Source organism: Corvus brachyrhynchos, unplaced genomic scaffold (assembly GCF_000691975.1).
Source record: "Corvus brachyrhynchos isolate BGI_N302 unplaced genomic scaffold, ASM69197v1 scaffold408, whole genome shotgun sequence".
NCBI classification, from domain to species: Eukaryota; Metazoa; Chordata; class Aves; order Passeriformes; family Corvidae; genus Corvus; species Corvus brachyrhynchos.
Window position 1 is genome coordinate 427,129 of NW_008239759.1, and position 16,576 is coordinate 443,704.

General features: G+C 37.0%; 1 protein-coding gene across 1 annotated transcript in view; it reads left to right on the plus strand.

Moving 5' to 3' along the window:
* The first annotated feature begins 7,443 nt into the window (after positions 1 to 7,443).
* ROR2 (receptor tyrosine kinase like orphan receptor 2) overlaps positions 7,444 to 16,576 on the plus strand; it is a 115,276-nt gene continuing 106,143 nt past the window's right edge. Inside the window, exon 1 of the mRNA XM_008640165.2 lies at positions 7,444 to 7,524. Coding sequence (XP_008638387.2) covers positions 7,512 to 7,524 — 13 coding nt within the window. The 5' untranslated portion in view covers positions 7,444 to 7,511. The remainder of the gene's footprint in view (positions 7,525 to 16,576) is intronic.

Sequence of the window (16,576 nt, forward strand, 5' to 3'; positions counted from 1 at the left end):
ATATATTACATATATATATTTAATATATATTTCATAGCAGTAGATCAAGTTGTTCACCACCATAATGGTGACGCAATTTGAAGAGAAGATTTGTTTTGTGAATTCTGAAGAACCTGGGTTTCCTGGGGTGTGCAGTACTCTACAGAAAACAAAATATGTCACTGTGGTGTTTCTGTGGTGAAGGGCTGTTTCTGCTCTCCAGAGACTGTCAGGCTCTCCTGTTAGTAGTGCAGGAGAGGGAAGAGTGCCCTTCTCTCGTTTGACAGGCCATCATTTGAGGCTGGGAGTTTTGCCAGCTAGTAACGTAGTGTATCCAGTTTCTAATTTGGGTGAAATGTTACTGAGAAGGTGGTGGCCTGACAACTCTGGCATTTCCTGAGGTTCTCAGATTACTGTGACACCATGTGATTGGTTTTTCAGGCTCAGTCTTACTTGAGTTGAATCGTTTTTACTGCTTGCTCTGGTAGGAGTTTTCCTGTGAACTTGCAGACTGAATTACTTTTTTTTAATTGTTACCTACCAACTTGTTGTTGAAGTTTTTGGGAACTCGAGAGTCTTTATGTGTAGATGCCTAGTACATTACATTCTAAAGAAAGTCGTAGAGGAAGACGTTCAGCGCTGCTTGCCTTCTGGGAGCTCAGACTTTTCTTTCACTTTTTTTGGTTTGGGCAGTACATACACTGAGCTAGATTGAAGCATGAGATTCTTCCATCACCTCCTGGAACACTGTTGATGAGTTTGATATGGTCACGAGGGAATGAAATGGATTAATGTTTCACTAAGTGTAGGTCTAAATGAATCCATTTGTTGTGTTTTATTTTCCTGAGTATCACTTGAAAATGGGAAAAGAATGTAGGTGGCCATGCAAACTTAAAGCAAGGATGTGTCATGGTATTCCTCTGGGATCTTCCAAAGGTCTACCTAAGCCTTCAGATGATGAGCATCATCCTCCTTCAAAACAGGCGACAAAGTAAGGAAAAAACTTGTCAAAATCTGGAAGCAAGTTTTATTTTCAAGAGAGATGTTTGGAATTGGTGATGATTCATGCTGACTGCCAGTCTGAGGCCAGACTCTTTACCTGGTATTTAAACATGTTACAGGGAAGATGCTCTTGGGTTCATAACCTGCTTATTGCATTCCTGACTGTAGTACAGAAAGTATTGAGCAGAACAATAAAACATTTTTAAACTTAATGTAGGTAGCTTTTCTAATTTTTTAAATCCATGATTATTACCTATTGTATTTTAAACTCTAGATTATTTTATATTTTACATTCTTCTGAATTAAAAATATTCTGCTTTGAAGGTGTTTTAAACAGAATTTTTAGCAAGTTTCATTTAGTTCAGAGCAAATGTAATGGACCTTTAATTCTTGCCTTTATTGACCTTTGATTTTATGTAAACCCTGTAGCAAAAGTTAGCATAAATTGGCTCAAGAAAGTTATACATCTAAGTCGCTTGGCTGGTCCCACTGAGTAAGTTCAAACATCAGGCTTGGAATTGTGATAATTTATCTGAACAAGAGCCATAAGGTTTATCTTTAACCGGAGTGAAAAAATGTTATCTTTGACAACAAAGCAAACAAAGTATCAAAGATTTTCCTAAACAAAAAGAATCAAAGCGTGCCTTGATCTGTTTATGTAATCGAATGAAAACTAATTAATCCCCATTTTCTTATGTTCCTAAGTATTTACAGTTGGTTAACAGTATTGGGAGTAGGATTGTTTTTATTGACTTGTCAAGGCAAAGAGCAGTTCTCTTATTCTTTTTGTTTTCTTAAGGACAACTCAAATGTGGAAAGGCTGTGATCAAAAGAGATTTCCATTCAGCACCAGGCTAAAGTTTGGCTTGCCAAATACCGAAGTTACTTTATCTTGGAACGCAGTACAAGTAATGCTGCACATGTAAGGAATGGTGAGCCATGTCTTCTATTCCTTACTTGGATACAAAGACTGCATGAGCAATGAATGTGTCCCAACCTGACCAGGCTGTCTGACATGACTCAACGTTGCTCTGTTTGTTCAGCTAGCTGCTCTGTCTAGTGTGCAAATGAGGGACCACCTGTACAGGACGTGTGGCTTGCCATTTTTTATCCAGGAGGAAGAAGACCTTTAGACAGGACACGTGCAACTCAAAAACAGGAGCTCCTTGTTCCCATCTCTGCTGCCTGGAGGGGGTTTCTGTCTCCCGTGTCAACAGTGTATGGTGTCAGTTTATCTGTCTGTTGCATTATTCATAAGACGTGCATGCTCCTTCCTGTGGCTAATGCATTTCATCTTTTGTTGCAGAGGCAGCATACAGCCCTAAGCATATTAGCCACATGCTTTAAGGACGTGAGGCTCTAATCCTCTTGAGCCTTAGAAAAAGGATTTAGTTTTCTCTAGTGATTCACATATATATTGTTGGAAAAATACAACTCAAAATACAGTTGTATAAGAGACATTTACTTTATTGATTAGGGAATTACTAAGTTAGGGAATTAACTGAATTTCTTCTCCTGGCCCTGCATCACAGTAGGAAAGTGTTGTATGAGTGTTAGCATGAGTAGACTCTAAACCCACTTTTTTTGTAAGCACAAAACTACTTCATGAGCATTGCTTCTGAGATGGATTAAGAATTTATGAATTTCAAATCTATATTTTAAAAATTCTTGTTATGCAGAAATAGAAGTATGGATGCATTGTTTGCAAAAATCAGAGCTCCTGTGTAAATCTGATGCCCAGTATAACCATAAAAACATTCTGGTGTAGACCAGAAAAGGATTAGTAGCACAATGTGTATACATGATTGTGAGCAGCCATTGCATTTTCAGCATGTGACCTGCTGAAAGTATGGCTTGTTCATGTGCTCCAGACTGGAGTGTTTTTGTGGAATAATGCCCAGGATCACAACATACTCTACTCCTATACAAGTTCATAAAGAACTGATAAGTTTAATTCTTAATTCCATTGTGTTTGGTTTTGTTGTGGTTTGGTATTTCAGGATTCTTTTTGGGGAATTTTTTGTTGGGTTTTTATTTATTTATTTATTTATTTTTTCAGACACCAAGGCAATTGTTTAAGGCTGTTCTGACTTTGACCAGGTATTTTCAAAATCTGTTCCTTAGAGTCTTTCTCTGAGTCTTGTAGCTATCGTGATGTATTTTTATCAATTTGACTGTGTCTAAACTGAGTATGAAACAGCACAGTATCTTTAAATTAGAACTAGTGGATGCTGTCTCCTCTGTAGAGAAACAGCTTTCCAGAAAGAGGAAGAGATGTCAGAAGAGGACATTTCTGTTCCTTCTGAAAACTCAGTCTACAAAACAGATGTACGGTCAGTATTCTCCTCCAGAATAGTGAGTTCTAACAAGAAGTTAGAGTTTCACGTTCAGGGTTTCAGCATGGAGGATGAAAAACAGAGCCCAAAAATTTCACTTAATTTAATATGTTGCTACAACTACTGGCACTTCATTTAAAGTCTGAGGAAGAGTGACTCATTGTAATGGATTTTGATTCAAACCCATTGGTCTGGGAAAGTTATATATAGCAAGTATTCCTATTCTCTGAAATGGGATTTCTTTCTTTTTTCTTTTTTTCTTTTTTTTTTCCTTCAGTGGCAGAAGCCTTGCTCACTGAAAGGATGTGCATCTGCACAGTGAGCCATCATCTCTGGAGGTATTTAAAAGACATGTAGATGTGGCACTTAGGGACATAGTTTAGTAGTGGGCTTGGCAGTGATGGGTTAACAGTTGGACTCAGTGACCTTGAAGGTCTTTTCCTACTTTAGTGATTCAGTGACTCCAAGATACATTAGTATTATAAGAAAAATATATGTATCTTTTGATTTGTCAGTGGTGTGGTACTGGAAAATTATGTATGTTTTCTACTGGTGGTGTTGAGCTGATTTCTCAAATGATGATACTTGTAGCAGAAGTAATATTTAGACCTATATTTTATCTATTTATTTTGTAGTATTTTTTGTTAAGTACCAAATAAGAGTTGATGATCCTGAAAAATAATTGGTCCTGGAACATACTCGTTATGTAAAACAATGAAGATTTCAATAATAGGCTCTAGCAACTGATGAGGCAGACTAAAGCTTGGTTTTGCAGCTGATTTGGCCAAAACTCAGATTGAATGAGAGCAGTATTTCTGAATGAAATCAGAATTCTGCTTATGCATTAGTTATTCAACCTCTAATTTAACCCTTACAGAAGCCTAGAGTTTTGAAATGAAGTATGTTACCCAAAGAAAAACAAGTTATGGAGAGAAATTATGTGTAGTAGAGCACAACTATGTTTGCTGGGGCTGGGCCAAGTAAAAAGTTAGATGCATGTCAGAACTGATTAAAGAATTCCGTATTATAAGGGTATGGTATTTTAGGATGATGATGGAAGGATGGGAAAACCATGAAAAGAATGCAGTTGGACAGAGCATTGTTTTGTTTTAATCAATTCTAAGTCTAAAGAAAAACAGAATTGCAGCAGGATTAAAATAACTTTTTTTTTTTAAAAAAAGTCATGCTTTCAAGTTAGTATAATTTAAACTCAAACTATCTTAAAATTATACGGTATAGTATTTATTTGCCTCTTACATGAGAATAGCATGGTAGTAGAGATGATGGGGATGGATGGGGGAAATCTGGGGACCATCTGAAAGCAAATGTTAATTTTTTTTGTAATTATGCGTTCTCTTAATAATAAAAGACTTTAATATTCCTGTATGTAAAATGAAAACAGCTGTCAGAAATAAATGTCTCTTTAAAAGAAGCCATGAGTAGCATTATTCAAAACATACTTTTCATAGGAAAATTAGAAGAACTAGCATTGACCTATGATTACAATAGAGGTGTTACCTTTGATTTGACATCTGCATTCAATTCTTTCATCCTGGGGATTTTTTCCCTAGCAAATTATTCCTTTTTTTAATACTTGTTCCTCAAATACAGGCTACAGCTAGCATAAAGCAAAACAAAACAACAAAAATAACCAAAACCAAATTAAAAAAATTTAAAAATTAAAGCATTTTTATTTACTACTAAAAAGGCCGCATTTAATGCCAATCATTCCAAAGGGTTGCAACCAAACTTCAGCCTAAGTTCAGAATTAAAAGTTTCTACAGGTGCTTTTCGCTGAATAGGGAAGCATAGTTAACCATCCTAGGAAGAGCATGTATTTCTGTGTAAATTAGAACACTATGGAAAGCAGAAAACAAATCAGGATGGCTTAAGTGTATTTTTGAATATTTTCTTACTAGCTAAGACAGTCAGGGTACTCAATTCTGTCAAGTTTAGTGCTTTCAAAAATTAGTCAAGAGGTTCATGTCAGCCCATGTAATTTTTTGTTCTATTTTTGTATACTTTGAAGACTCTGCTCTGTGTCTGTTCCTCTGTAACAGAACAGTTTCTTGCGTTCACTCATTTGCTGCACTCTGTTTTTCTTACTTTCAGTATTGTCTCAGTGAATCCAATATCTGAATGCAACTTTCTGCTCATGATCACTTGGAAAAACGTTTTCCAAATACAACCCATTCGTGTTCCTTCTCACTGTAAGTTTGAGGGTTTCAGAAGGAAATTGTATTGGTTATACAAGGACTTAGGATTTTACTTTCCTTGCTGTATAAATCCACATGTTTATTCATTTTATGTGATAAGGAGTCTCCAGCCTGTTGCAGGGTTGAGCTCTGCACCTACATTGCCACGTTGAGACAAAATGTTGTGGTTTCAGAAGCTGTTGCTGGCAGCTGTGCACCAGGCACAGGTACTGCTCGCTGCTGATGTGTGGCCAAAAGCTTGCTCTCTTTTCATGTAGAGTGATTATGGCATTTCTAAGAAGGCAGCTGCTATTGGAGGAGAATGGCTAACACATCTTCCCTGTGAATAGATATCTTCAGATATCTTCAGGTAATTCATCAAATGATGCCACTGAAATACAGTTTTCAGGTGTTCTCTGAGCCGCTTCTTTAATGGACCACATGAACAAGGCAGACTGGTGCACTGTGGTGTTGTTGCTACAAGTTGTTGTTATTACAGGGAATAAGTTGTGGATTATAGGGCCAGCCAAATACAGCTCTGCCCAAAGCCTGCAGAAAGCAGTGTTTTAAAGGAGGTTTCTTCAAAACTTGTTTCACTCCAAATATTAGAGGGGGCAAAGTGATGGGAAGAAAACAGGATCGGGAACATTTGTGCTTTATTTCATTAACAAACTCTTATGTAAATTAAAAACAAATCTGTAGGGGCTGCAATGCTGTTAGTATTAATTCTTAGACCCACTTGAATATCACAGTCCATGTTTCTTTAATAAAGAATTTCACATCTCATTTTTAAATTAGTATGACTCCTATGATTTTGGAAACCACCAGCAAAATTTCTGTCATACACTTATATCCTGCATTCTGCTTTGAAATGTTCCTTTGGCAGGATTTTAAATACAACAGGAAATGGAGTTAGAAGGTACATTCCTGGAAAACTCTATTACGGCTTGCAAGCTATTTGAGAATGGGTCTGGGAAAAGGGATTTATAAAACTCCTGCAGCTTGCAGGCAGTTGCCAGTATCAACTGAAAAGTGAACAACTCAGTATTCTTGGGATATAGGAGTTGAAGTCTGATCTGGAAACTTGATAGTATACAAAATGTATATATAATAGTATATGTCATATATATGTATATATGATATAATAATGTATATATGATGGTGTACAAACATTTGTGTCTTTGTTTTAAATGCTCTCTGAAGTGGAGGTAAAAACATATTTATGATCATCTACGTATACAATAATTTTAAATTACGTTGAAAACTTTTATTGAAACTGAAGTGCCATGGACATCATGATATATTCATGATAAACCATGATATATTAAGATCTTTTCTTAAATAAAATCATCAACCTGATTTTGAACCTATTTTGTGATAACAATGTGTGCTGTTTTTCCATACAGTGTTCATCTACATAATTTTTTTTTTTTGGTGGCACAAAACTAGGTACTTGGCAAAAATTGTTTTCTTTCATGATGTAACTTTTTATTTTAAGTAGAGATTCTGTCATTGTAAAAGCTTCAATAAGATTTTTGCACACAGAGTATTTGCAGCTTTAGAATTTTTTTTTTTTCTTAATTTTGCAGATTCTTCTTTTCAAAATATCAAACTGCTTTTTTCTAACCATGTCTACCTATCACATTTTTCCATGTAAGCATGGAAGATCATAAGAATATTTTTACCTCCACATTGTTCATAATTGAGAGGACATGCCAACGTGATACAAATACTTCATCATGTATGTAATGAAATCAACTTGTAATTGCTGTACATGTCTGAAGGTAGAGAAGACATTTTTGGAGGCTGGTTGTGGGGGATGGTGACTTTTTATTTTCTCTCAGCCTCATCACTTTCTTCATGGATGTGGGTGCTTCTGTTGGATGATGGTGTCCTAGCAAAATTTTAAGCATTACTTTTGTCTGCAGGATTGCAGGAGAGAGAGAGTATCCATGTGGGTGAGCAAGAGGTTGTACAGCTCAACACATGTAGCTGGCACATGTACGATATTGGTAAGATCACGCAGATAAAAAATTACTGTCCCCAGCCTCTATCTCTTGGGTGTTTCTCCTTAGATAGTAACTTGAACTCCCAATTTCACATCTTTTCACAGCTTTTGTAAACTATGGGAAATTGACTTTGTTCATGGTAGTTTTACTGCCATGTAACCGTGTGGGGTTGCAGGCAGCAGTTGTAAACTTTCTAAGACTCTAAATGATAACTGTTTTATCACAGCTATGGATTTGGGGTGCAAGTACTGCATTTGTTTTTTGCAATATTACCTGTGCAACCGTAAGAGTGTGATTTTCCAAGCAGACTATGGACAGAGAAGGAACAGGCAATACACATTAAAATGAAAGCACAAAATTTTCAGGAAAAAGAAATACAATGGGAAAAAAAACCCCAACAAAATACCCCAAACCCACAGAACCCCCCAACCATATTTTCTGGGCTTAGATAGCATATTGGTTAGTCTTCATTTTTAAGCTGGTTTAAAGAATTTCTAAAAGAGAAGATAATGTGATTCACTCTCTAAGTAAGTGGGGCTTGTTTGGGTCTTTTTTCTTTGGTTGCCTTTTTTTGAACAATGCGTTTATGTTTTCCATTATTGCACTAGAATTGACTTTTTTGGCCCAGTCAGAGATTTCTAAGTGTGTTTCTCACTGCCAACAATCAAGGCTTCTTTCTTCTGCCAAATGAATCATTAAGGCAGTAAAAAACCCCCAACCAAACTTTCTTTTCTTCTAATCCAGCAATTTCTCAACAAATAAGGGTAATACCAGATTAATGTAATTGTAATATTTCTTTCCCAGTTGACCAAGGATTTGAAAAGGCAGCAGATAGAAATTTTTATTAAGAAACAGCAAAACAGACTTAATACTGGACAGTTCTTTTTTCAGAAACAGTTACAGTAATATGTAAGTAGTAGGATGGGAGAATTAAAAATAATCGGGATGTTCAAGAACATTTCCTTCCTGATTATTCTTGAGAATGAATGTTCAGCAATTTTTGGTTCAAGCTTGCTGGTTTTAGCCATTGCTCCCTTTTGCTTTAAATCCAGCATTTCATCTGTCTACTGTAAACACTATTTTTTGTGCATCTTGTCTGGTGTGGTGACGTTTCAAGTACAAATATCCAGTTGTTCATTGTTGATGGATTTGATCAGGGATAAGTCTCAGAAAGTAGCTTCATCAGCTTGTTGGCTGTTGTGCCACTGATTAAGCTGCCTGTCTGGTGTCTAGCCTTTAGGCAAAACTGAGAGGTAAAGCAAGGTGGTAAAGCAAGCAAAGAAAATGGTCACCCTCACTTGGAAGCTCTCATCATTTCTGCAGTGTTTCTGCTAAGTATTTTCTACAGCATTCCCATAAAAGACAAAATCATATCGTATGTGTGAAACAGTTTCTACTCATGGGTAAGAGAGGGTGAAATCTGAGTTTTCCATGTCTTTGATGTGTTAATCTGATAATGCTTTGTTAGCCTAGTGAGATATCATTTGCCATCTCCTCACTTTTTCTAACTTCACACTTCTGGACTGTGTAATATCACTTTTATGTAAGTAGCCAATATACTAATTCTTTTTCTACTGACAGACTCTGAAAGTAAAGGAGACTAAAGAGCAGGAGCAGTAAGTTGGTGCTTTGCATTTTGGACCAAGCATATACTGAACACAGTGTGTTCTGCCACATAATAAATGAAGAAAAAGACTCATGGAATTCTGCTCAGCAGCAAAACCTTCATCCATGATTCTGTAATGCGAGTTTACTGAACAGAGGTGGAAAAAGTAGTTCTACTTCTCACTGTGATATCTAGCCCTGCATCTCCCTTACCTTGAAAAATATTAATTGGTAAAGCAGTGTCACTTTGAAAAAAATGAACCAAGATTTTAAGTGCCCGCTTGTCTTATTTTAGGCTTCTGTAAATCGCTATGGCTGTATATAAATGGATAATGTACTTTGAGATGGATTGGTCTGAAAAGATTTTCATAAATTTAATAGTGTGTACAAATTTTTGTAAATTAGAACTGAAATTTGAAAGAAATGATCTTGCTTAGAATTTTGTATTGTCATTATGCATTGTTAATTTATGGGACTAAAGATGTGTTTCAGTTAACAGTGTAGATGGTAGAGTTAGGAGTTTTTTCATTCCCAACATTCTGTATTTTGGAAAATTACATTCATTAGGATGATCTCAGAACAGACCTGCGGCTGCATCAAGTTTCTTCAGAAATAATTATGACTTTCATTTTTGCACTTGTCCCGTGAAACTTTAGCATGTTTTTAGTGGGCTTTTGTGATGGTTTTCACAGCAGAAAGGTTACTGGCCCACTTCTTCCTGTGTCCATTGCAATTTTCCTCTGTTTCAGCTTGGGTTGCCTATGGATGTAAAATAAATTGCCTATCAGAAAGTAGGAAAGGGTGGCTTGTATACTGCATTTGGCATAGTCCAGGCAATGTTTTCCCTGGGGAAAAAGAAATAATCTCTTTAATGTAATTTTAAGTGGCATCTCTGGTCTTATTACTTTGGGAGACAAAATGAAAGTCAATTTGTCAGAGGTGATTTATAGTCTGAGCTCTTTCAGAAAGCAATTACTCCAAGGAGCGTGTGGCTAAAGAGCAGGGCAGTGCTGATGATGTGCTGAGGATGCTTTTTGACGTGGCTTGAGGCAGCTGTGCTCTAGTGCATAAATTGTGGTTCCATGAGCAATTCTACTTTGCTCTTGTTGAGAAGAAGTACTTTTACTTGATTAAAAAAAAAAGCCTGTGCATGTCAATGGAAACTTTGTAGATGCTGTTCAGAATGCAGAGAGCATTTCTCCAATAAACTGTTTTCAGATTTATTACCTTAGCAGATTTTAATTATCTCAGGATTAGGAAGGTAACTAAATGCATTTGTGCAACAGACACTTTCTTTAGTAGAGTTCTTTTACAAAGAGAGCTCTTTCAACATGTAGGGGGGAGGGAAAACATAAATTGTAATTTAGCTCTGGATGTATTTGAAGTGGCTGTCATATTTTATTTTATTCCAGGAAAGAAAAAATAGATAGTGTACTGTACTTGAAATGGTTCAGATTTAGTTGGTACTAACTGAAACTTCCCCAGTGCCTCAAATAATTAAATTGTTAGGGGCAGGAACACACTAATATGAACAGGGTGAAGTTGGGACTGCATGGAAGCGTAGGAATGTGCATTAGTTTATATATTAATCTTTCCATATAAACAAAGACTGTTGGTATTTTAAAGTCTCTGCTTTCCTGATAAGGAAGCATGCTGATTCTGTTCTTGATTCTGTACAACATCACACACCCAAAAAGTCCAGCATTTGGATGTTGAGTTATTGCAAAGCTGATATGCTTTATCACAAATGCTTGTGCTGAAAAAAACTCACAGGTGTGCTCTAGTAAGTCTGTATAGGACTTTTTAATAGACTAGATTTATATTAAGATATGAAAACCCTAAATACATGTTCCCATTTCTAAAGGTACTAAATGCCTAATGCGGTAAAACTAATTACATGTGTGATGTTCGTAAACCTAAATTGTAATTGTAAAAGTCATATTGACAATAGATACTATGGGAGTGACTGTGTAGCAAATTTGATCACATTGTGTGATATCCTAAATATTGTGTGATATTTCTTTTGCTAATTTTTGTTCATGTATTTCAAAGGTAAGAAGCCTGCTTAAATGCAGCAACTGTCTGTCAGTCTGTTCAAGGATTCCATTGAAAGTAATACAAGTGAGTCCTCAACAAGTTTGGTGGCCACAGATCTGGCTATTGCTTGGATATATTTTTCCCCAGGTGCACCAAATATTATGCAGACCATCACCAGCTTTCATTTAAAGTCTACTCTGTAACTATAGCCGGAGGCAGTTCCACGCTGCCTGAAATAATGCACTCCAGACTGGTCAGGGAAAAAAACCCAAACCAACCAACCAACAAAAAAAACCCCAAAACCCAACCAACCAACCAACCAAACGGAAAAACCCCCAACACACAAAAAGCACCAAACAAATAAAAACAAAAAAAAACCCACCAAAGCCCCCCACTCCCAACCAAGGGGTTTATGCTCCTTTTGACATTTATAATTTGAATGTGGAATGTTTTATTCAGAAATGTCTTTAAGTAAACAACTAAACCTTTTATAGTGAGATTGAAGTCTCAGAAACTGTCTCAGTGCTAGTTAAACAAAGAAGCCACCAGCTACAAACCAGACGTGAGAGACTCAAAATGGAATCTCAGTGTGATGATGGTGGACTTAGTCATTGGTAGCAGCAGTTACTGCTACTTACAGGAGGTATGAAGTGCTTGTGTATTTTGCAGGGTCTGCCCATTGTCCTTGGTGCATAAACCTGTGCAATCCACTTATTCTGTCCACCAAGGCCTTTGTGTCTGATCCTCCCATTCCTCCATATTTAGGGAACACCCTGTGCCCTTAGGTTATCCTCAATGGTGAGTTTTTGTCCCTGTTTTCTTTCCCCAGCATCCACCAGCTTTGAACTCCAGCAGTTTGGGCTACATTCTTACCATAAAGTAGAGAAGATCTGTTTGAAGCTTGGACATCAGTCTGCAGTTTCCTGGGGAGCATGTTTTCTGCCATGGTTTTGGTCCGTGGGTCTAACTGTGGTGGTGCAGTAGTATGATGTGGAGGAGGAGTATGTAGCAAGGCATGTTCCCAGGCTTAGCTTTGATGTGGTCAGCCTCTTTGGGGGTCAGAAGAGAAGTTGCAGATACATGGACATGACCACTGCTGTTTCATTGGTCCTCAGGGCCATCAAACCGTCTCTGTCCTTTTCTGCTCAGAAAGATCCAATGCCTGTTCAGTTAGAATATATTTGGTACACCCTATACGTGTTTCCACTGTCTTCCAAATTTCAGCTCTCAAATTTCTTTCCCTTGCTGTCTCCTCCTTGTGTATAACACCTTGTGCCTTCCTCCTGAAAATGTCGTAACTCCCTAGTTTGTCATACTATCACTCCATGTCTTTTTATATCTCCTGTTTACCTGTCCCTACATCTAGGCTCCCTTGCACACCGAGTCTGTTGGTGTATCCTCTCACTTTGCTCTGCTGAAACCATGTTCACCCTCTCCAATATTTTCAGAATCCTGAGAGGTGAGTCATTTGGCCTATTGCAATATTCCATTTCTTGAGAACATGAGTGGAGGTGGACTCCTGCTTCAACCTGCTTCTTTGGAGTGGGTTAAAATACAGGCAGCCTATGTGCATCTTGTGAAGTAGCTGATGGTGGTTTCTGTTTTGGTAGAGACCAGTCTGTTGCAGTTTAGCTGTGCAGATGAATTTTGCTTCCAACAAGTAAACCAAGTTAAAGCTGCAGTTTGCTGTGCCAGTTCTTGGACTTGGCAGTGGGGACAAAACTGAGTGTACTCTGAGGATGCTGGTCCTAGTCTTCACATACATCTGTATTACATGTGTCAGACAAGCAATGAAGGCAGTCCCTTTCCCTCTTGGTATCAGTCCCAACATCCTAATTCGTAACCAACTTATTTGGCGTATTGAGGTGCTGGTCTCCAGAGTTTCTGAAATAGCATGCTACAAAGAAAGTGCTCTTTTCTGGGAGCAGCTGTACATATGGTTATGCTATTAGAAAGTCAAGATAATTTTAAAACTGAATAGCTATATTGTAGGCAAGCTTGTTAAACAAAATAAACATGTTTGTGGGTTTCTCTAATTAATTTCTGTAGTGATACTAGTGCAAATCTGAGGAAAAAACAAATTTTCACTTGTCAGTGCTTTAGTGGTTTATAATCTACAGTTGTAATTGAGAAGTCACATGTCTAGCTTTTTGCCTCCAAAGTTAACCCCTTTATTTTCATGTGTTTGCTTGAACAGGATTTATGCCTGATTAAGTTACTGTCTTTTATCATAATTAAAGAAAAATGTTGTGGAGGGAGAACTAAAACCCCTGTTCAATGGAAAACAGATTGTTGTGCCTGCAATAAAACAAAAGGGACCCTGTCACACAAAGTGCCTTTCTTTCTCCCTGTCAGAATAATCAGCAGTCGGAAAGATTTATCTGCTGTGAGAATGATTCAACTGTCCAGACTAATGGTGTGTGGGGGGAGGAAACACGTTTAAGCTTTTCAGAAAGGAAGCAACTTGTTTCAGAGTTTGCTTGAGATCACAAGAATGGCAGCTTTAGCAACAGTGCTTATAATCTGTATTTGTAAACTATCTTGCCTGTTTGCAGTTCATGCCAAAAATGGAGCAGTAGATTTTAACAATCTCTCTCTTCAGGACTGTAAGTGAATTACTGTATACAGTGTGCCCTTGATTTATAAAAGGTTTCTTCTTGTGGTGCCTTAGAGTCTCATTTTTAAACAACATAGCGTGCTTGCAGAATTTTTCATTTTTTAATGTATACTCCTGGCAGAGAAAACTCCACTGTTGCTGTCAGCTTTCACCTATTTGAAGTTACTTTCAGGCAGTAACATACCAGATAAAAATTTATAAGAGAACCTTAAAAAGTGAAGAGAAAATGCAAGCTAATCACTGTTGGATTATTCCATCTTTCTAGCAAAATAGTATATTTCAACAAATTATAATAGAACTTCTGTGGTTGATCATATTTTTAATAGTAATTTAGAAAAACCTTGTGTCCTGCTGTTTCTAAAAGTTTGAAGTAAGTTTCTAACTTGCTTAAAGTTTGAAAAAATTTGTTCAAAGACAGACTTTCCAAGTATCAAATCAGGGACGAGCTGAGTAAATTACAGATTCCAAAGTCTTTTTGTATGCAGATTGGCTGCATTCTTTGTACTTATACTATCTGGAAATTTAAATAGAAGTAAATACACCTCTTACGCATTTTCTCTCACTAGATATATCTATTGTATTTGATAGAGATGCATTCTGGCCCAGGCCATAGAGGGTTGTTGGTCTGTATCAGGGCTTTATCAGCTCCAAATGCTGTGAGGACAACTACACACTATCTCAACACAGTATGAGCTAATTTACTATTAGAAATCACAGGTTGAGTCCAAGAGCATATTGCAAACATTACCTTAAAATTCCTCTAAGAAACAGTGACCTCTGTTTCTACTCATGAATGCGCAAGCCTGGATTGTCATGTGGGCTTTCATTTTTGAAAGTCTGAAGTACGAGTAGTACAAGGCTAATTGTGAGGACCACTGTTGATATTCTTTTCTTGGTTATTCCCCTTTGTACTGTTATAGGTGTTTGGTACACATCTGACAGCAGGATATTCCAGTTCATAACTCATTTACAGATCAGAAAGTTTTCTCCAAACAAGCATGAGTGAGACAGATTAGATATTGTTTTTTCAGTATTTTCAAAGCTTTATCTTCAGCTTCAGAGAAAAGACATTCAGTCTTTTCTTCCTGTAGCAAAAGTAGCAAATTATTAGTAGTTTATATTCAATTTGGTCCTGGGAGTTTATATGGCAGAGTCTTGTTTGTATGCAAGATGGACTGATCTGATTGATCATGTAATGATTTAACTCATCTGCCATCTTAGCTCCTGGAAGCTTAGTATCAGGGATGGTTCTTTCTTCCTCAAGCAATTACACCCTACACTTGTAATTCTGTCATCCACCTGAGGTGATTTTATCTTCCTTATGGTTCATCTTTCATCTGGCTTCCTGACAAGGCAACAATTACAATATCTGCTATGCTGATGGCGGTGATAGATTTTCTGTCACTATGTCAGCATTTTGCTCGTCTTCATTCTTGATTTTTATACAGGGAGGAAGTACTACAGTTTTATGATTGGGTTCCAATTCAAGTTTACAGAGCAGGAAAATAAACTGAGCAGATTGGCTTGGAAATCATTAAGGCAATAACCCTGGAATGCAGTGATGCCTCTTACGAAGTTGCTCAGAATAAACCATAATTAGTATCAAAATGAGAAGATTTAAACAACCTGTTCTTAAGTTCTGACATTTTAAAAAGTTGGTGCATTGATTTATTTTTTCTTGTCAACTTGCTCTTTAAGGATTTACAGATCTGAATGGTCATTAGATTTTTATAAGAGTTCTGTCATTAAAGAATACTTCTTTCCCCATCACATGCACAATCTTAATATCCATATGCAGTTTTCATTAATGGAGAATGACAGGTGATAAGTCAACATTAGTTCTCAATTTGACTGAAAGATTCAATGATATCATTATTTTTATTATTATTTTGATATTCGATCATGACATTATTTTAAAGCTCATCTGTTCCACATTTAAGAGAGCTTGTGTACTATTTATGAGATATTAACTTGGGAGTTGCAATGGAAATATGTGTGTTTCTCTTCTTATGATTTAATTGAAAAGCAGGTCTCCATCAACATCAAAGGAACTCTGAGCCACAGAGGGCCACTCTGAGTAATATTGGGATATATCTGGTTGTAATTGTTCAGCAATAAAAGATAATATCTTGCTGGTAACGTTTATCATGATGTGTTTGAATTAAGGCTCCAGGATTTTTTGTTAACTGTGTTTTCTCAGTCGCTGTTGTGATCCCATGCAATAAAATAAGTCAGTTTTGGGAGAAGAAACCGTCTCTGGCTTATCTTTGGCTGAATGTGTAAACACAGAAATTGCCTAAATAAAAAGAAGAAAAAGAAAAGAGGGAGCCTCATCTTGTTCTGGGGTGGGTAGGAGGACAACTGGCCTCTTTCCCCTGTAGGTCAGGAGTATTTGACATGGAAATGAGGTAATTGGAATTTCATTTGGACTTGTCATAATAAGCATGAAAAAATTGCTATCCTGTTAAACCTTTTGCTTAGAGGTGAATGAGTTTCTGGAAGGAGGTAGATAGAAAACTAAGTCTTATTCCCTCTTTTTCTCCTGCTGTATCCCTTGTTAACTGGTTCCCAGGCCCAAGTAGATTGATTTGCTTGTGAGCAAAGGGAATAAGGTTGTCTTTTTCCCCAAGATGTTCTGCTAGTGACTGGGATGTGTTTTCTCTCCCACGGGCCTTGGGATTCCACAGTTCACCTCTAAACCTAAGTTTCAGCTGTTCATCATCAGAAGTGGAAAAAACGCATGTCTTCACTAGCTCTTTGCTTCAGAGAGTGGAATTATTTCTGGTAAGACATAAT